The 21,070-nt window shown below is 43.4% G+C and overlaps 1 protein-coding gene across 1 annotated transcript in view; it reads right to left on the reverse strand.

Annotated features, from left to right (window-relative positions):
* SH3RF3 (SH3 domain containing ring finger 3) overlaps positions 1–21,070 on the reverse strand; it is a gene marked incomplete at its 3' end in the record, with an annotated part of 231,043 nt that overhangs the window by 33,799 nt on the left and 176,174 nt on the right. Inside the window, exons 4-6 of the mRNA XM_079542119.1 lie at positions 18,762–19,109; positions 6,753–6,853; positions 3,244–3,414 (exon numbers count right to left, since the gene is read on the reverse strand). Coding sequence (XP_079398245.1) covers positions 3,244–3,414; positions 6,753–6,853; positions 18,762–19,109 — 620 coding nt within the window. The remainder of the gene's footprint in view (positions 1–3,243; positions 3,415–6,752; positions 6,854–18,761; positions 19,110–21,070) is intronic.

Consider the following 21,070-nt stretch of genomic DNA (forward strand, 5'->3'; position numbering starts at 1 on the left):
CCATGCTGATGGGCAGCCCCAGTTACTCAACGCAGTACTCCCTCGAGTATTAAACTGAGCTTTATTTGTATCTTTATGGGACACAATAAGTACACCAGAGGACATTTTTACCCCCTCATCCCATGTGAAGACGAGTAGGATGAAAACAGAAAAGATAATTTTTCCAACCAGCTTTTTTCTTAGGCTATGCTTCTGTCTATATAATTTCTACTGAGAATGCAAATCTAAATTCAGAAGAAATTAGTATCTCCCAAATGTTGTTTTATGGGCCAGAAGCTATTTTACAGGCAATAATGGAGCAATAATTAAAACAGACTTGGAGATCTTCCTTAGGGTCGAACCTGCTTAGAGCCTCACAGATGGAAAACAAGATGGAAAGCAGCAAATTGGCGCGTGGCTTTTGAAGGGGACTGAAAAGCAGCAGGCTTGGCAGGGGTGGGCTTGCCTGAGCTCCTTTGCTTTACCTGTGAGCTTTGCTTTGCCTCCTGAGCTTTACCTGTGCAATCAGCCCTAGCTTAGACTCGCTAAGAAAATAGAAAAGGCAAGAGACTGCAGCTACCCTTACTGGGAAGGAAATTCAACAATAATTGGCCCCTCTTTTCCTGCTATCTTAAGCTGCATGTATAACTTTTCTCTTGTCTGAATGACCATGAAGACCTCAGCAGGGAGGAACGAGGTCATGCAGTGAGTTCAGTCTAAATCACTTCTCATTCCTCTTACCACTGAGCTAGAAACTCTCTGACCAGGGCAGGAGGACAGCAATGGACAAAGTCACTTGCTGCTCAGCAGCGCTTGCTGAGTTTCTTACTCAGGTTTCTCAGTAATTTCCCAGCAGGAGACACTATGAAACAGAGTTCTGTGCTGTCCTCTTCTACTTGGCTGTTCCATGTGCCAAGGGCCTCCACCAGCAAAGACCAGCAAAGGGGATATGATGCAGAACAAATTATGGAGGAAATGGACATAAGACATTGTAGAGTGTGAGCAAAGGAGGAGGATATAACAGACAGGGTAAAAGACCAACATATGGGGGTGGGATTGGAAAAACTACTGGGGTCCCAAGCAGTTGTGTGGGAGAGGCAGGAAGAGGGAGTATGCTGAACAATCAGGTGCAATTCAGAGGATAAGGTAAACTTTAGAAGCAACCCCAAGAAGACAGTGGAGGGATGAAGAGTGAAATTCTGATAGAGAGGCCAAAGGACAGGGTGGAAGATAAAGTTAGAAGGTTTAGAAAACAGCTGTCTCCTCTGTCCCTTCTCTTAAAAAAGAAAAACACAGAAGGAAAAACACCATGGTGTCGGTGCTTTTGAACACCATGAAATCTAGACAGGGTTTCCTTGGATTACATTTTGCTAAATGTAATTCCTCTGATTTTTTTCCTTCAAACTTTTTTCATCAGCCTTTGGGTAGGAAGAGGCTAGGAATCCCACCAGATGGAAATTTTGACTGTCATCTGCCTTGAAAAGCTGGCAGAATAGGAGCAAGGATCAGCTGGAACTGGCTTGGCCATTTGTGCTAGATTGGGTTTGCCAGAAAAGGACACCTAGTAGTGCACTGAAGGCTGCCTTCAGGCAACTGTACACCAACAGGTACAAAAACTTCATTTGTGACTCCAGTATTCCTGGGTGGAAGTTGGATATGTCAAAATATGTCTTTCAGTCTACCTGGAGAGGCTTGCCCCTTTCTCACCATCCTTTCTTCAGATGTGCTCTGACAGCTTGTAAATCTAGTTCACTGTTATTAAATTCGTGGTCAACTTCTTTTTCTCGGGTTTTGTAAGGAGTGGCAGAAAACCATGTACGAATCTAACTCTCTGCTTTACTGTCAAAATGAAAAGGAACAAAGCAAGTTTAAAGCGCAGCAAATAAGGTATTTTGTTGCTAGCAGATTTTTCTTGCTGTTCTCACTGACAGTGATTTACACAGAAACTTAATTAGTGCACAGGATCATAAATATAATCATAAAGCTGCTTTTGGGCTTTGTGGAAAGGACTTTTGCCCTTCAGCACTTTTGTGTCTTGTTCTAGCTGTGACATGCTGCATTTAATGAAGTCTTGCTGATTCAGATCAACAACACTTCAGCACAAATCGCTTTACTAATTAAGAACTGAAGAGGCAAGAAGTGAAAGCTGTTGAGGGCCTCTATAAAATCAGGTAAATACATTTAGGTTGATGAGTAGTGAAGATCCCATGAAGTAATGCTTTTTTTTTTTTTTTTTTTTTAAGCTAAAATGCAGTATTAGGACTGTCAACAGGCTTAGTCATCATCTTCTCATCTGCTCTTTATTTTGTTCTTGCCCAGACCACATATTATAGACTTCAGACTTCGTTTAAACTGAAGATGGAAGAAACCTGGACCAATTTTTGAAGATCAACACTCTCTGAATGGCGGAGTGCCTTTCTCTGCAGAGAAACAAAAGATGGGGGGATTGTGTGCCTATGGGAGGATGCACTGACAGCGCATGAGAAGAGATGAGCTCAATTTGCAAACCCAGAGTTGCTCCAAAGGAGAGATGGGCACACACATGGCAGCACTTGTCTGCAAGGTGTACATGTGCTAAAGCAGTTGGGGATGCTTGTGAATTTTCTCCTCAGCTTTCAGACTGTTTCAGAGCAGGGGATGGATCAGAAACACTCTGATTTGTTCTTTTCCAATACCGAACTCTGACAAATGGCTTTCCTCCCCATACATGCTATTCTTTCCTTTTCTCATCCCATGCAACAGATAAGGGTAGTTAAAATGAAACAATTTGCTGGACTCTTCTATCACTTCTGAACGCTAATGGTTCAAACGTTAGTCTTGTTCTAAATGATCTAATAGCTCTGATTTCAGAAAAACAGAATCTAGATGAGGAGCTACTACAAAACAAGCCACAAATATTCCTTGCTCCTGGTACATGACCAGTAGTTACGATACAATGCAAAGTAAGTAGCAAATTGGCTGTCATAGCAGACCCTGCTAAAGAGTCTTTCCCTTCTATGCAACAATAAAAGCTGGGAACATCAGACTTTGTAAAGTTGGGGATTGTAAATGCTGTCACCTAATGCAACTAGTTAAGTCTTCTGAGAGTGTGGATAACTGACGCTGCACCAGCACGTCATGTTACCCAAGTCTGTAATCGACTAGAAAATTTCAGGTATGGGGAATGTGATTTAAAAGCAGAGCCACCTTGTTTTCGGCATCCTCCATACCCAGAATCCTTCCTACCCTATCTCAGGCACCTCCACCCTGGCTGGCAGTCCTCACCTGGAAACAGGTGTCACATAGTTCCCTGGGAAGACCCCAGACATGCCGCTCCTCAGAGATGTCCCCTTGAACCAGCCATCCTGGCACTTCTCAATGACCCGGTACATCTCGCCCTTGCGGAGCTCCAGCTCATCATTCTTCTGGGGCTTGTACGCATACAGGGCCAGGTAGCTGTGGGGAGAGGTCACACAAAGAAAACACAAAGCTGTCATCAGTCACCACCTCAATTCCAGCCCCGTGGAGCAGAAGGTGAGCAGAAACACTGCTTTGAAGCAGTGGTTGAAAAGGGGCATCATTACAGCACAAGGAACAAGGAAGGCAGAGACAGATCAGCTGTGTGCTGAGACAATAAGGGAACAGCTAATGAGATTAAAGGGAGGGGGTAATTTAGAGATTAGCAAAGCAAACTTTCCACATGGGGTGCAACAGAAACAAAACACTGCCACAAAGCATCTCTCAGCTCAAGAATTTAGTAGCAATCTAAGAAGAAGGAGCAGTCGCAGTCAGTGCAACCAGGACCCAGGCAGGAAGGCTTCTCAAAGTCTGGACGAAGCATACATTCCTGAGCTTCAGGGTGTGAGCCACCTCTACTGTGTGGATTTTCAGAAGAAGCTTTTCTTATGGGTAGGCTACCTCACAAATGTTGAAGGCTGCTTTTCTTGCACTTTTCATTGTGCTACTTATGCTGGCCAGTTATAGAAACAACACACTGAACTATTTTGATATAGTTTGGTAATACTTGTACTGTGTAGGCAAAGCAAAAAGTGACAGAAGCTGACATAGCTCAGAGGTATAATTTGGCTGTGGATGTTTTATATGCAAGTATACTCAAATATTTAGTGCCAGTCTCAGTACATAGAGCCTCTTATTTATTTAATTACAGCATTTATTTATTCCCTTTGTTCAGAGTCTTCCTTTTTATCTCTCTTTTGTTCTTCCGCTGCTACTTTGGGGACATGTCTAATGTTGTGAAATGACTACAACTTAAAGTCCCTGAAGGTATTCCCTCTGCTTAGAGATATCCTTGTTGAAAATTAAGAATGATTGCTTGCACTTTGGGGAATAACAGGAAGTCTGGATAGGATAGCAAGAATGCACATGCAGAACAACACTTCCTTTGTAAAACACCAATTTTTTTTGGTACTGCCACCTTTACACAAATGCACAATGGGATTTCTGGTGATTCTTGATCAAGGTTGTACATTGAGTTTTGGGTTTTCTTTTGTCTTTGTGTTTGACAGGTACAGAGAGATTAAGACAAACTGGGAAACACTTATGGGAAGTGCATTTACACTACAAAGTGCAGCAGAATGCTTTTAGGCTCAAGGGTGGGTGAGGGAACTGAGCTGGGAGAAGGTTTGCTGCCTAACCGATAGTTGCAAGCCAAAGAAATAATGAAAACTATAACCACTGTGATTTTAGACTTGCAGCCAATAAAAATGATACATGACTTTTTACATTTGCTTTCTAGGAAATATAATTGCTGAATAAATCCTGTTAGTTTTCCTGATTCTCCTCCTTTATGTCACCAGCAGACTTCCTTATTTTTATTCTGAAGGCAGTAAATAAACAGCAATAATGAGCAGAATATGAAATATTTGGTAACAGCTCCTTGGGGCATTCTTAGGCTGATGTGCCTGGCCATATTTACCATGTTCATGGGGTACAACGACCTAATCAGAAACTGTATTTCACTAATCAACAGATGGGAGAAACCTTCCTGCACATCTTTCGCTTAGTCTATATAATTAGGTGGTCCTGAGCAAGTCTGTTGTTGTTTGCTTGAAGGAAAACATGAGGCTACATCTGAAGTGCAGAACATTAAAGTGCATCACCCTGACATGAAATAAGGTTACATGCTTCAGTGCTAATCCTTCAGCACAGGGCTCTGTTAGGATAATGCAAAGTGCTGGGAACCGCACTCACTTGAGGTAGCAAAAAGCGTGGCTTCAACTTCCCTTTGAAAACCACTGCTTAAATTTGGCTCATATTCAGGAGCTAGGGGTAATTAAAGGACAGAACATTTTAGATGGTCACACTCAGTTAGCCCTTTTCCCAAAGGACTACATGCAATAATGTAATTTACAGGTTGAGATACTGGAAGAAGGTTCAGAGAAGAACACCCTAATGTGGATTGTAGTTGCTTTCTTTTGCAGCTGTTTCCAGTTCTCCTATGAGTTTTTTTCTGTTTTTCTATGCAAATTCCCCCAACTCAGCTCCCTAAAAAAAATCTTCTTCCAACTCAGTTCCCTAAAAATGTCTAAGAAAGAGCACAGCTCACAGTCTTGGCCTGGGGGAACAACCTGTGAGCCCAGTTATAATGCAAAACTCCCATGGCCCTGTCTTGGGCTGAGCTTCTTCAGTTCAGATAATGTTAACTCCTTGGCTGGAGCTTGGCCTGTCAATGCAAAAAGTCTGAGTGGATAATGAGGCTGCTTCTCAGAGATGAGAAGAAAGGAAGGGAGCAGGGGAGGGCTGCTGAGGTACAAGGGCAGAGGCATTGCCATAGAGCCAGGAATTGGTCTAATTCAGCAGCTAAATATCAGAAATACTGCTGATTATGGAACCAGTTGAAATAAATTTTTGCCCACTATGTGGGCACATAGGCTCCAACTGAGCGTCTGCAGGGTGATGATGTGACCTCTCTGCGGGGTACCCAGCGACATGTAATACCCCACACGTGTGCAGGCCCTACTTTGGTACCCAAGAACAATTTTTCCTTTGCTGTTCCAACTCTATCATTTTCCTTAAAGCACATTTCCGGTTATTTTAGAAAATAATTTGTGAATTCAGATATTATTTTACTCATTAAAAACAACAACAACAAAAAAACAAACAAACAAACAAAAAAATCCCCACAAAACCCTAAAATACTGATATGCATGTGTATGTGTCTATATAGTTCTACTGCTTACATGAAGCATGTGTGATCAGAGGAAAGGGCTGAGAACTTTGACTATACAGGTACCAAATTAGCCAATCAGACTGGAAGAGATTTATTATAACAAAGGCTATCACTTTGTTCTGTACCTAGTCAACCTTCTGTTTTTCCACACGCTATATAACAAGCCCATGATACCCTTGCACTTTGTATGTTAGTTTGATGCCTTTGCTGATGGTACTGAAAAAAATGCAAATGGGTCACCTTTTCCTGGTTAATGATGAATGTATCAGATGTTTGATTACATAGGACTACATCTCTCAAGGAGCTTTAGCTGAATGAAGGAGGAAGATTTTCCCTAGTTGAGAGGCATTCCATTTCCTTAACGGTGATTCATGTAGCTGTAATAAAAATATAGCAGGAGTCTCAAAGAGAAAGGGATGTCTTGCTTCTCACGATTCATTTTTCAGCTTCATCAGAGGCTGAGTTGTGTAAGAAATTGAGGTATCTCTCTTCTCAGTGCTCCTGAGCTGAGATTCATGCTTGCAGATTTCAAACACATGTACACATGCACATGATTGGAAACAAAGAGTAAGAAAGAAGTGAGTGAGACGAGCTGAATGCTTACATATTGAGGGGGAGCTGGACCTTCGGTGGTACTCCCTGATCTCCAATTATTGCACTTGTCCTGGGACCAGCCACCGTGGCTGTTCCAATTGAGGAGGAATCCTGAAAGTATACAAGAACATGCAAGGATTAAGGTGAAGCCCACTGCTACATGAAACAGAAATGAAGGCGCATCATTTCTCAATTCAAAGACTTACTACTTTCATAATGCTGCATTAAAAAATCTTCTAAGCTTACATGTTCTAGAAACACATTTCTGACAGAGGGGATTTTATCTTATTAACTGCATTTCTATGTACACGTCAGAGAAAATCAGATGTAATCTGTGTGCAAGTCTTAACTTTTAGGAAACAAAACTACTTGATTGCTCCGTAAAAGCAGCTCAACACGTACATCTCTGCAACAGTAGCTTTTTTGGTAAAGGTATCCATTTCTCTCAATGGCTTGTTTTTTTCTCATTTTGCTAATGACTTATGGATCTATGGGGAACAACATATTGTTGCATTTCCAAAACGTAGTCACATCCCTCTATAAGGTTCTTGTCCTGAGGAATACTCTCCTTATTAAAGAGACAGGTAACAGCTTAACCCAGAACAGGAGGATCTCTGAATGGAGAAATTATACTCTACTTTTACCACAGCAAATAAACCACCACTCTCATACAGAGAACCGGGCAGGTACATTTTCCAGCTACTGATATTGAAAGGCAAATCTGAGTGCCATAATTCCTCTTTCAAAATTTAATGCTGAGCTAAAATATGGAGGGCAAACTCTTTTGAGTTGTCTCACCAAAGTTCCTATTCATCTACGTAAAAAATGAATCCTGCTCAGAAAGTTACTCTGAAATAATGACAAGGGCTGTAGCAACATATCTTTGCTTCAAATATACGGCTTCAAATAGAGCTAGACCGATGGGACGTGCAATAGTTTACCTGAGCAAAAGATTATTTTTTGTAAGTCCAACCAAATGCTGGATGCACATCTATACGTAGAATGGATCTACAAATCCTAGATTTATGTACAAACTGCAGGTTCAGACAAAACCTCTTCCATACAGCAAAGATTCTGAGCGGTTCACAGACCTCCAGTGCAGCATTTTTCTTTCCAAATGCTATCTAGCAAACAGTAAATTTTGGTCTATTTTAGGAACAGAAACACAGAGACATTTCTTTGCACTTACAAATGACACTGAATTAAACCAAGACACACATTGCTACTTAATTAAAGGATTTCAAGGTCACCTCATTCCAGAAAAGCCCACATAATTATTACAGTGTCATGTCTTGATATTTCATTGCTAATTTATATTGCTTTGCTGAATATTAACACAATATCATTAAGAAATCAAGCAGTGAAATATGAAGACTCTGCTCTGTGACTCCCCAGCTTTTGGCAACAAGCAGCAAGCTGTCTCCTCTCTCACCAACATCCACACTCAATCATGAAGCTGTAGTGACAAGTACATCTCCTTTTTCTCATTATTTCCCCACTTTCTGGCTGCACATTCAAACAAGGAAGATTCCAGGCAGCTCTTAGCCCTATGTGTAAAACTAAGTATTCTTTCCAGTTCTGCAGCTAAGGCTCTATTAATCCTCCCTGTCACATCAGTGAGGTAGTAACAACCAACCCTAAAATGTAGGCATAGCTGGGGCATGATCCCTCACTTGTTTTGAGCTTGTTAATGAGAAGGATGCTGGGCAGAGAGACATGTTTCACCCAACACACAACTGGGAAATCAACTGGAGCAAACTTCTTTGCATTGTACCACCAGCATCTGTCTTATGGGAGCTACATGAATTGCCTCCAAGAGATCTGCTATCCTCCCCTTAGATCATTCAGCCCTCCCTCTGCAACACCTCTGCTCAACCCCAGAGAGCAACAGCTGTGTTAGCATCAGCCATTTGCTTGCTTTTGCTGAAGGTGTTGGCTACTGCAACATCATCGCTGGAAGCACGAGCCCAGATGATTTCTATTTTACTATTATGCTTGTGCCAGCATACAGTCCTAGGGATTAAGACATAATTGTCAATGTTGCTTTCTTCCCTTGACCAATTCTGAAGAAATCTGCATAGCCCTGTGTGTTTTCTACCCACTTCATTTTCTGTTTCTTGCCTGTTGTCTGTTACTGTAATACTGCTGCACCTGGTGCTGCTGCCTTGGACCCTACAAACTGCTCATTTTTGCCACTTCGCTCAGCCTAGTATCATATGCATCTGAACTCCAAATCAGCGCCTGCTTCCTGATTGTGGTTCAGTTTTTCTATAGCTGTTCCCCCCTGCAGGCTTGACATGATGGGGTTCTCGCCAGTCTGCCTACGTTCCAGCTTCTCATCATCAAGTTTTACTCTGCAGGACCCAATGGCCTTCCATAGTGCTGAATCCAGCTCATCTGTTCGTGCCTTGGCGTTGCCTTTCAGACAAGTACTGTTCTCAGCAGCTCCATGCACCCCATGATCCATGATGAGTTCTCTCAGTGGCTGCCTGATTGCTGCTACGTGCCTGAAAGTTCACTGCTTTGCATTTACAGCCCCTGACACAGTTGGTGAAGGCTTTCTAAGCCTCCTCTTTCAGGCTCCCTGTTCTCTGTTTCATTTATAACTAGTTAGCTCATATTACAAGATACAATACTGCAAGATTGTTTTGCAAGATAATAATTGCGAGAAGATTAATACACACTGTCTAGTGTGAGAGACTCAGCTATTATTTCCTCACACTTTGATTACCTTTGCTAGAAGCTTAACTTTCTGCTTCCTCTTGCCATAGTTTTGTGTGGGTCTCTGCAGGAGCATACAGAGGGCAGCAGGACTGTTTTCCTCCTTCAGTTAGCCCAACAGCCATGTTGTACTTTCATTATCATGATCTAGGGAACAAGGTACTAAACATGCCCGCCTTTCCTCTTCATCTGCTCAGGGGAATGGGAATCTGAGACAACACTCTGATTTTTTGTTCTGTATTGGATAACCTTTGGGAAGTCTGTGTACTCATCAATCCTTTCTGATGGCACAGACATTACACAGAGTGGGCCCTAACACAGCAGCACTGGGATATTCGTCCTTCCTGTATCTCTGATGATTGCTGTCACTAGGCCATATTGAGAGAAGATGTCTCTCACAGTCAGGTTTTTAAGAGGCTCTAATAAAAACAGGCACTTCATGGAGTTTGCTCAGGGAGGCACTAAGAAGTACTTCTCTGACTGATTCCCACAGATTTTAGTGCAACCTAAGTAATAGAACTCATTTCTGAAAATGCCTTCTAGTGGCCCTCTGTATCCTTATGAGCCTCTAGTGCCCTTAAATGCTTGGCCACTGAGCTTCCAGATGAGGCTTGCTGTGCAATCACACTCCTCATGAGGAGGATATCTACCTAGTGATTGCCTGCAGCTTTCTGAGTTAGACCCTGCCAGCCCTCACCGCAGGTACTTAGGCCACTACACAACCACCTCTGACTTCTTCCCTTCCATCTGGCATCCTCCAGATGGACTCGCCATGACCCAAGTCCTCAGCTCAACATCAACAGCTCTTCTCTGCTCCAGAACAGCTTTGCCTGGCTGCCTGCACAAAGGTGCAAATACCCTGGAATTCTGAATGTTGCGTAGAACTTCCATCTGACTCAATACAGTTTTTAGATACTTAAATAAATAATGGCACTGTTTGGGTCACATCCAAAACAAAGAGACCCACAGCTAGCTGACAAAACTGAAGTTTACAGATGACTGTGCAGCCCAGAGGTCAACATTTCCTGATGAGAATGAATAGTACAACTTTCATGGTTCACAGAAGCTCCTGCAACAAGGCTAAGCTCAGATAAGTCTCATTCCTCCTCCAGCTGATAAGCGTTATTTACAAGAGCATCAACAAATCATGTTTTAATGTATATATAATGATATAGTTCTATTAAATTTTATAGCATATACTCCTGAGTAAATAATACACTACTGAGATGCTGTTGCCTCTTGTGTCAGGTCTGACATATATTTAAAAACAACCAGACAGGCAAAACATTACTGACAAGCCCACAGAGATCAGGAAATTAAAGGTAATAACTGCTCAGCCTGGAAGTTCATTTCACATTCATTCCCTTTCTCTCTTCCTATTCACACCTCTGTGAAAGCAGAAGGATTAGTACTCTGGACTTCCAGCATAAACTATCCTTTTTCTCTCCCTTGTAGATTCACTTTAGATTCCCACTAGTATTTTGAGGCCATGTTTGTTGTTTAATTTGAAAAGATGTAGTGCCTGCAGGGATTAGGGAAGTGTCTTGCAAAAGCACAGGACTTGGTCTTGGAGGGGAACAGAAGCTGTGAAAACAATGATAAAAGTGTGAACAGGGTACAGGAATACTGCAGTTTGCAGCAACCTTTATGGAAAAAAAACTGCTGCTGCTATCATGTGAATGTTCTATCATCAAGAAAATCACCAACCAGAAATCTCTATTTTGACTTCAAAGCAAATCTAGCACTGTCTCACCACAGGGCACTTATCACATTCATTAATTCACAGGGAAATTTCTTTTAATGTCTTGAATGCATATTTACAGCTTACTTAGAATTTCTCTTTAGTACTGCTTTATAATAAGAGAAAAACATTCAAACATTCAACTCACATAGGCTGATGTACTGTCCTCTGGAAATACCACAAAAATAGGCTAATGGTCTTTAAGATTCCTGTGACTCATTTCTCTAATTCTCTTGACTCCATAAAACAATGACTGGGGCAATCACTCTGGGCCTTAATGTTCCCAGAAATAATGTATAAGCACTTAATGCGTGGTGGTGCCACCAAGTATTGATGGAAAGTGTTACATGTAAGACCAAGTAGCCTCATCAAATGCTAATTACCACAGCAGGAGCTGAAACGGACTTTCCAACTCTGAAGCAAGACTTTTTCTTCCCTAATGGTATGTGTGTAAAAAATTATAATATATCCATGAACAATGGCAGCTGCAGCTGCATAAATAGCTGCATAAATTTCCAGTTTCTTTCTGCAAAAACTGGAGCTAAATTTATAAAATTCACTGTTTACGGAGGGGTTCTTACAGTGTGTATCTATGGCTGCGGATGACGGTCAGGCTGAATATTATACTATCCTGTTGGCCCTGATTATTTTTTGGCTCCTAATACTTAAAAATTCTAGAGCATGTCTTCTGTGAATGGGTCACGGTGTTATGAAGAGAGCTGGAGAAGTCACACAAATGTATTCCTCGAGCTTCCAACACGCTGCAGTCTAAAGACAGTTGTGAATTGGAGAGAAAAACCCAAATATTTTTTGGCACCTTCTTCCAAATATTCCTCTGACATCACCACCCATAAGAGCACTGATTATCTTGGTTTGCAGCTTCTCAGTTCCCCCAGTTGAGGCCTAATTAAGCATTATGTGAATGAGCACCAAGAGAATTATATTTTATTCAGCCTTTTTTTCTCTCAGAGCAACCCTTTCAGCACCAAGCGCTGGTATCTAGCTCTCCTCTCTGGGGCTTTAAATGGTTTTACAGCAAATAGGTTCTCACAATTTTGGGGTCAAACAACATAAAAATTCAAAGGCAGAAAGACAGGGAAGATTAAAATGACCTCTAAAAGATGTTAATTTAATCCCAAGTTCATAATTATCCTCCTGATAATTGAACAAGCTTATCAGAATCCTGTGCAATGGCTCCTGTAGTAAGTTCTTCAGAGACATGGTAGTGGTAAACAAGTAAACAAAAATCCCACACAAACAAGAAGGGAAAATACACTCTGTGATCACTTCTGCTAAAATGTCATGCATGTGCACACAGAGTGTGTTGGACGGACAGTGCTTTGTGTTGTAGTGCAAATACCAAGAGAGAGACTTGCTTGCTCCTGAGCCTTCCAAATCGGCAGCTGACTGGCAGGCAGTGTGAAGCTTTGGGATTACCCCTGTACAAAAATGATTTTAGTGGTAAAGTGTTTTTGGGTTAGTACCCTGAGGAGTAGCTGGAAAGAAAAACAAACTTGTTTTTGTTTTACAGGCAAGAGGATTTCATGCACAGTTGAATAAATGCTCTTCTAAAGCTTAGCCTTCTTTGCTTTGATTCAGTCAAAAATTAGATTTTGTGGTTCCTGAAAAATCTTTCAAAACGTATTCATGATGAGACAAATTACAGGATAAAGAGACCACATTGTCTCACACTGGTAGGGAATTGTGCTTTGACTGGATCTTCAATAGCTTATGTAATCAGTCCATAGATTTAGTCAGCTCACGTGTCTCACTTCCCGTTGTTTTGACAAATAATGTAATATATCCTAATACATGGAGTATATTTAAATTAGTATTATTAGCATTTATGTACACTATTAGTAGCATACTATTAGCAGCTTGCATGTCTGCCTGAACTTCTGCTTAAAAAACTCAGTTCCTTCCAACCTCCAAAGCCCTTCAAGAAGAGCTCTCTATGAAGTTATTTAAAATGGAGATGCAACAAATAGGTAATGTTTGGCTCCAGTTGGGAGCAATTCATCGTAGAACTGGGACTATATAAAAACTAGGAAACAATGTAGGTTAGATTTCAGCAAAGTCTTACACTGCTTTCATGACATATGTAGATCCAATTAACAGAAACACAGGTCAGACCAACTAAAATAAGTTCTCTTGCTATTCTGACCAGCGCAGACCCTTGAGATGGCTGCCATTTGTTTCAGCTGTCTAAATGTCATTACTGGATTCCAGTCCATTGTCATCTGCAGCCAACAGCAGAGCAGGTTGGATACAATTTGGACTCCAGACCAAAGCTGAAAAATACAGGACTTTCTCTTCTGTTCTCAGAGCCTGTTAGGCACTTGAAAATGAAAGGTTCATAGTCTCTGGATTTTAAATATAATCTGTATGCTGCTCATGGCCAGCACATTTAGGCTATCAGCCAAGGCTCAACCAGAGTTCTGCTATTACATTTTCTCAGCTAAAATCCAGCGCTTCTAAGTAACTGATAAGGAGTCACACTTCCAAATGATTTATACAGGGAGACACTTCAAGGGAGATTTTTCATTTCAAATGCTGTTGCTGCTTGGGACTGGGAGCGTGCAAGACATTGTTCTCAGCTTTTCCTGAACATGTGGCCTCCGGTTAGAAGCCCATTCTGACACCCACAGATACAAGCGGATTTCCTGTGCATAGTGATGAGTTGTTCGAAGTGCACGCACAAGTTCCTCCTGCCAGGAGCATCCTTTCTTCCCCTCTCAGCTGCTGTCCTGGTGTGCACACAGTCACGCTTCATTATTCATGAGAAGCTTTTTCTGCTGAAAACCAGGGTGTTTGGTATGCTACTGACCTCTGACCTTTCCAAACAACAGGGACGAATAATTCATAAGGAGTGCAAATGGAAGCAGGACAAGCCACCTGAGGCCTGGGCATGATTGCTGTCTTGGGGGACATTTCCTGCTCTCCTGGGAGTCTTGGTTACGAGCATCTCCTTGTGCCTGTAACCTAATTCAGCTTCTGCTCCATCACAGGCATCTCACACCTTCAATAAAAACCCACGATGGGACATTCTGCACAAGGGACTGATGCTATCACCTTTCAAATGGAGGTTTCATGAGTGACACTTGGCATGCAACAAAAAGCACAGAACAAATTTGGCTGCAAGCAAAATGAAGATCCCAGCATCACCCCTTTGAAAAGAAATGCTTTGTATCTTGACTACTGTGATTTCCCAGTCACTGTTTTGTCCATCTGAAGTAGTCTGAAGTTGATCCTGCTTTAGAGCATTCCTAGGTAGGCAGGCAATGAAGATATCTTTTACACTCTCAGAATGCATCTTGGGTATTGGGAAGCAGTTGACTTGATATTGCTTAAAGAACGATGGCTATATCCTAAATCCTAAATCCTGTAGTCTAAATCCTGTAGTCTGCAATTATTGAATTAATAATATGCAGAAGTGCTAGAGAACCTAAGATTTCATACTATGGTCTGCACATCAGCGCTCAAGATGCAGAGATTTGTGCCCTCCTGGAGAAGCAGGAGGCTTATTATAGCCTAACAACTCATAAAAACAGAAAACATGTCAGCTCTGCATGAAAGTCTGGTTCCAATTCACAAATACTGACAAAAACCACAGGAATATAGTACCATGTATGACATAACTTTTAAGGGGTGCAACATATTGCACATTACTGAAATATCTGAAATGCGCACCTCAGTTTTAAGTTCCTGCAGCCTTTAACATCTCTGTTTCCTTGACAGTTTGCTGAAAGAAAGCAAGTGCCCCAGATGGAAGTACCTCTGGTCTATAGGGAAATGGACACCATTTTTTGGAAGGCCATTCCATCAGACACTGGCCAGTGGCCCAAGGTAGGGCAGCTGATGCTGTTCAAGAGCTTCTGGGACTGAATTCATAGAATCACAGAATCACAGAATGGTTTGGGTTGGAAGGACCTTACAGACCACTCAGCCCAAACCCCTGCTGTGGGCAGGGCTGCCCCCTACAAGCTCAGGCTGCCCAGGGCCCCATCCAACCTGGCCTTGAGTGTCTCCAGGGATGGGGAATTCTGTTTTTTCAAAGGATAGACTATAGGAAAAAATGCATGTCAAAGTTTTTAAAAAGGCAGAACCTCCCTTCAAGGTAATCATTGATCCTGGTATGTAGTTACTCTACAAACAAAAACAAAAACAGGAACAAAAATCCTCTATTTTTTTCATGAGGAGATGAATTTAAACACTGGTGAAGTGTCTGAAAATTTCAAGGATATTTAAAGATGCAGTAAATCAAATTTTGAAACTAAGGATGAAAAGAAACGCATAAATTTGCTTGACAGCCAGCAGTGAAACTGTAAATTTGTTGTTTCCCCTATTAAAAAATATACTTCGGCCAAATTTGCTGCTGCAGACTATCAGGGGCCTGAGATGGTTATATAGAGAGGGCAGTGAGGACAACTTGCAGGACAGACAGGTCTGTTCCCAAGGGAGAAAGGAGAGGGTGACCCTGCTTCCCATGGCTGAGCTCAGTGCTGTTTGGTGGCAGCAACCCTCCAGCAGAACAGCCAGCCCGTGGGTTGTGAGCATGTCAGATCCCTAATGAGACACACAGGACATCTCACCTTAAATACACCTAGTGTGTTCAAGAACAAACCAATCTGAACACAAGACTCTTGCTGCTCCAAATGCCTCAACTCGGCTGTGCTGGGGTCCACTGTTTGTGCTGTTTTGGCTGGCATTCAGCCACACTTGAATAAAATAAAAACTCTGAGTCTTATCTTTTGTCTGAAGCTGCAGCATCGTTGTTTCGGAGTAGTGTCAGGTCTCAGCAGATAGCAGAGAAGGAGCTAAATTTCTGATATTTTGATCTAAAATGCAACCCCTCAAATTATGGATTTAATAGATACATAAATATAGATGCCCAATTTTAATGCTCATTTTGTAAGAGGCAGATTCTGAGCTCTCTGCAGACCTCTCTAAGTTGTGTTAGTAGCTCTTGTGATTTTACTGCAAGTCTTGAAGCGGTGAGACATTTATCTGCAGGCTGCTCCTCCAGTCAGGAGAACAGAGTGAGAATGTCAGTTCCACATTTTTTTTTCCCAATAGATTCCTAGCAAAGTTTTAAAATGCGAATCTTTAAGTCCTTCAAACCACACATCAAACAGTAAGGCCTCCAAAAGCAGACAAACGCATTCACACGTGCAAATGCCACTTTTGCAGTGACTGGATATTTGGGACTGCAATAATACATTTTCACAGAGGGAAGGGCAACAAAGCTGGTGAAGGGTCTGGAGCACAAGTCTTATGAGGAATGGCTGAGGGAAGTGGGTTCATTTAATCTGGAGAAGAGGAGGCTCAGGGGAGACCTTATCGTTCTCTACAGCAACCTGAAAGGAGGTTGTGGTGAGGTGGGACTGGCATCTTCTCTCAGGTAACAGTGACAGGATGAGAGGGAATGGCCTTAAATTGCACCAGGGGAGGTTCAGGTTGGATGTTAGGAAACATTTCCTCTCAGAAGGAGAGGTGATGCACTGGCACAGGTTGCCCAGGAAGGTGGTAGGGACTCTGTCCCTAGAAATATTCAGGTAACATGTGGATGTGGCACTGAGGGATGTGGTTATGAGGGCATGGTGGGGATGCACTGGAGGTTGGACCAGATGACTTTAGAAATCTTTTCCAACCTCAATGATTCGATAAATCTCCTTTCTCCAAGGCTGAAACCAGCAAGCAAGACTCTTCTTCCCTCCTCTGGGTTTTGGCCAAGATCACTTTGGCCAGCAGTGATAGAGGCATGTCTCCAGCTGCCTTGCCTGCCTGCCTGATCTGAGTCCTGAGGCAGAAGAACTGGAGCTACAGCACTCTCCATGTGTCTCCCTGTCCCAACTGGGCTGGCTTCACTGCACTCCAGCCTTAGCTGTGCCTCTCACCATGACACAGATTTCATGCTCTTCCCTCAGTGCGAAGGACCCAGCTAACCTCCCTACAACATGCATTTAAAGCTCCTATGGGGAACACTGACTCCTTCTTGGCCCCAACCACATGCATCCAGACACCACAACAGTCTGTGAAGTGAGTGGGGCTTTGCACACCAGTTGTTCTGCCAAAGCAGGGGAGGGTAATTAAAGCACTTTCTGCTTTTTGGTCTGATTTTTGTACTATGCTTAGACTGAGCCTTCACATGACTCTGGCAAAGTGAGTGCACGCTTTTCTCTTCAACTAGTACAAGAACAGAAAAGCCACAGACTGTCACATCTCTGCAAAGTCCAAATGTGTCCCTCTGAGTGCCAAAAACCTGGGTGTCATTTACTTGATGAGCCTGGGATCCTGACTCCCAGCTAGAGTTTGCACCAAGTCACAGATGTCCCAGTACATCTTGGCATACATGCCTCTTCCAGCGGGGGCCGTATCCTCACCTTCACACTCCTCAACAGTGAGGTTTTAGACCATTATTATTCTCCATTTAATTCTATACCTCCAAACTGCAAACTGCCATTCGGATTCCTTTATCAATGTAAGGAGTGGGTGTTTGCACAGAATTTCAGCATATCCCCACAGACTCTGCTCCTACTTTGCCCACCCCTTGGCAGCAGGAGCCCAGAAGTGCTTTGGATCTGCTGGGATTTTTGAGCAGGGAAGAAATGAATAACTACTCATCAGCACGCATGCATATCTGATATCTTGTTGAGCATTTCTGGGCTGTAGCCCAGTGGTAACCAGGTACCAGCTACTTGCCAAACTACAGTACAACTGTTTGTCTTCCAGTGATATGGAAGGAAATAATCGCTCTAGAAATTTTTTTTTGTCCCTGATGTGCACCAAGCACATGACATTCATACAGGTAACATCACCCTAAGTGGGAGAAAGTACAGTCCAGAGCAAGGATAACAGGATCACTCAATATTATTCCTTTCTATAACAGAAAGTGATGGAATATGTACATACTGTAGGAGTGTTGCTTTTTTTTTTTTTTTAAATGTAGGTTAAGTTAATAATTGCATACAGAGGAGAGTACTGGCAACAATGCTGGAAGGCATGTCCTAAGTGAGGAGAGGCTGAGGATACTGGGCTGTCTAGGCTGGAGAATAGGAGACTGAGAGATGACCTCTGCTTTCTGCAGCTGCCTGAGAAGGTGAAACAGAACAAGGTGCCAAGCTCTGCTCCTGGGAATCAATGGCAGGATGCAAGAGAATGGCACAAAACTGCATCAGAGGAGGATCAGACTCGGCAATGGGAAACATTTATTTACCATGAGGGCGGTCAAACACTGGGACAGGCTTCCTAGCGAAGCGGCTGATATCCTGTGCCTGTTCAGGAGGCATTTGGACAATGCCCTCAATAACATGCTTTATTCTATTTTTCTTTGAAAGAAACCTAAAATGATTTGGCCTTAGTCTCCAGCTCATCATGCCTGCCCACTCATTAATGCACAGTCAGGAAAAACTGTTGTGCTAAATCCTGTCAAACAAGAGAGACAGTGCTCTGCAGCAGCTGGCTCCAGCGTGGGTTGTGTCGGAGGAGGTGAAGCAGCCTTCAGCTTCAGCTATGCCCTCCAGGCTGCAGGGCTGGGCAAAGTCCCTTACTTCTTACCTGGGCAGGAGCACTGGAGGACAGGTGTGCTAGGTCCCCAATCCTAGCAGCTGCCCGTGGGTCGCTGGAGCTGATGAGGACGGGAGCGCTGATCTCCATGGAGTGCCGGTTGCTGGCAGACTGGGAGGACTTGTGGGTCATGCTGAGGGCGGTGAAGGAGTGCCGCTTCTTGGCATTCTTCTTGCCCTCCACTGGTCGTGGAGCTGCTGCCGTTGCCCCTGCACTGCTTGGTGTGGGGCACGGCCCCAGCCCCACTGCTGCAGCTGGATCTGGTGGTGCCTCACAGCCAGCGGCAGCTGCTGAGCAAGTCTTGTCCATCTCAATGAGCTGCTTGGCAGAGTCGTTGAGCTGAGTGAAGGGAAAGGGGACAGAAAAAGGAAGGAAAGGAGGCAGAGGAAGAAAAGGAAAGGAAAAAGGAACAGAAAGGAAAACAAGGGGCAGGAGAAGAAAAGGCGAAGGGGAAAAGGAAGGGGATAGAAAGGAGATGGGAAGGGAGGGGGAAGGGAAGGGAAGGGAAGGGAAGGGAAGGGAAGGGAAGGGAAGGGAAGGGAAGGGAAGGGAAGGGAAGGGAAGGGAAGGGAAGGGAAGGGAAGGGAAGGGAAGGGAAGGGAAGGGAAGGGAAGGGAAGGGAAGGGAAGGGAAGGGAAGGGAAGGGAAGGGAAGGGAAGGGAAGGGAAGGGAAGGGAAGGGAAGGGAAGGGAAGGGAAGGGAAGGGAAGGGAAGGTGGTAAAAAAAGAAGAAAATGAAAAAGGGGCAGAAAAGGAAAAGAGAAAGGCAAAAAGAATAGGTAGAAAAAGAAAGAAAAGAAAGAAAAAAAAGAGAAAGAATGAGGGACATTAATGACCCATCACAGCTTGCTGCACCTAGGTCACTCTCTGAGTAACCCCGATCCTTTCCCCACAGGGAAATACCACAGGGATGCTGAGCCTGCATGCATTCTGGTCCCAGCAAGAGGATGATGCTGGTCACCAAGGGGGTGGCCAAACCCGAGTAAGTCTCAGGCACTGAGGAACCAGACAACACAAATCAGTGCACAACTTCAAACCCTTCTGATTTCCTTGCCCTGCCTCCAATCTCATGCAGGCTATCCCCAGGCAAAAGCAATATGAAGGCATCCTTCCCACTGTACCACGTCGGCTGAGCAGAAGCATGGTGGCCCCTGAAAGAATTGTTTGGGATACAGCTTGTATAATCAGTCCACGTGATGGGTTTAGAACTTAGTTTGAAATCCACAGAGAGAGTAGATCACTGGGGTGTCCAGACGAACTTTCTGCCCACAGTTCTTTATTCAATTCACACTTTCAGATACTTCATGCCTAAAAATGCTAAAGGCTAATCACCTCTTGTACAGGCAAGCTACTTCTCACATAATGGAATGGTTTTTAGATACACAATTGGAGTGGGTCCAGAGGAGGCCACAAAGGTGATCAGAGGGTTGGAGCATCCCTCCCATGAAGAAATGCTGAGGAAGTTGGGCTTGTTCATCCTGGAGAAGAGAAGGCTCTGGGAAGACTTCACTTCAGCCTTCCAGTACTTAAAAGGGGCTTATGTAAAAGATGAGATGTGATTTTTTACACAGACAGTGATAGGACTCCCTGTAGTAGGATTGCACAGGAAACCGTCAGGGCAGGCTTTGAATATCTCCACAGAAAGAAATTCCACAGTGTCTCTCGGCAGCCTGCAGTGCTGTTACCCTCAAAGGAAAGAATTTTTCCTCACATTCACATGGAACTTCCTGTGTTCCAGTTCGTGCCTGTTATCCCTTGTCCTGTCACTGGGCACCACTGAAAAGAGCCTGGCCTCATCCACTTGATTCCTGTCCTTTATATACTTACAGGCATTGATAAGATTTCCCCTCAGATTTCTCTTCTCCAGACCCAACAGCCACTGATCTCTCAGCATTTCCTCATAATCATCTTTCTGGCGCTCCACTGTACTATCTCTAGTGGTTCCCCATCTTTCTTGAACTGGGGAGCCTAAAATTGGACACAGTGCTCCAGATGTGGCCTCACCAATGCAGAGTAGAGGGGGAGCATCACCTCCCTCAACCTGCTGGCCACACACTTTCTAATGTGGAATACTGAAACCCAAAAACAAAAAAAACATAGAACCATGACATTACCTCAGGTTACCACTGTCTTGGCCACAAAGGCATCTTTAAGGTCCCTTCCAAACCAAGCCATTCTGTGATTCTATATTTACATGATACATGGATTACACCCTGCAGGCAGCAGCAGCACTATCTGCACAGCACTCATTTCCAATAGATCTTCCTTCGAGGGGTGCTAACAGCTGAGGGAAAATGCCAC

The sequence above is a fragment of the Tetrao urogallus genome (assembly GCF_951394365.1).
Source record: "Tetrao urogallus genome assembly, chromosome: 1".
NCBI lineage: Eukaryota > Metazoa > Chordata > Aves > Galliformes > Phasianidae > Tetrao > Tetrao urogallus.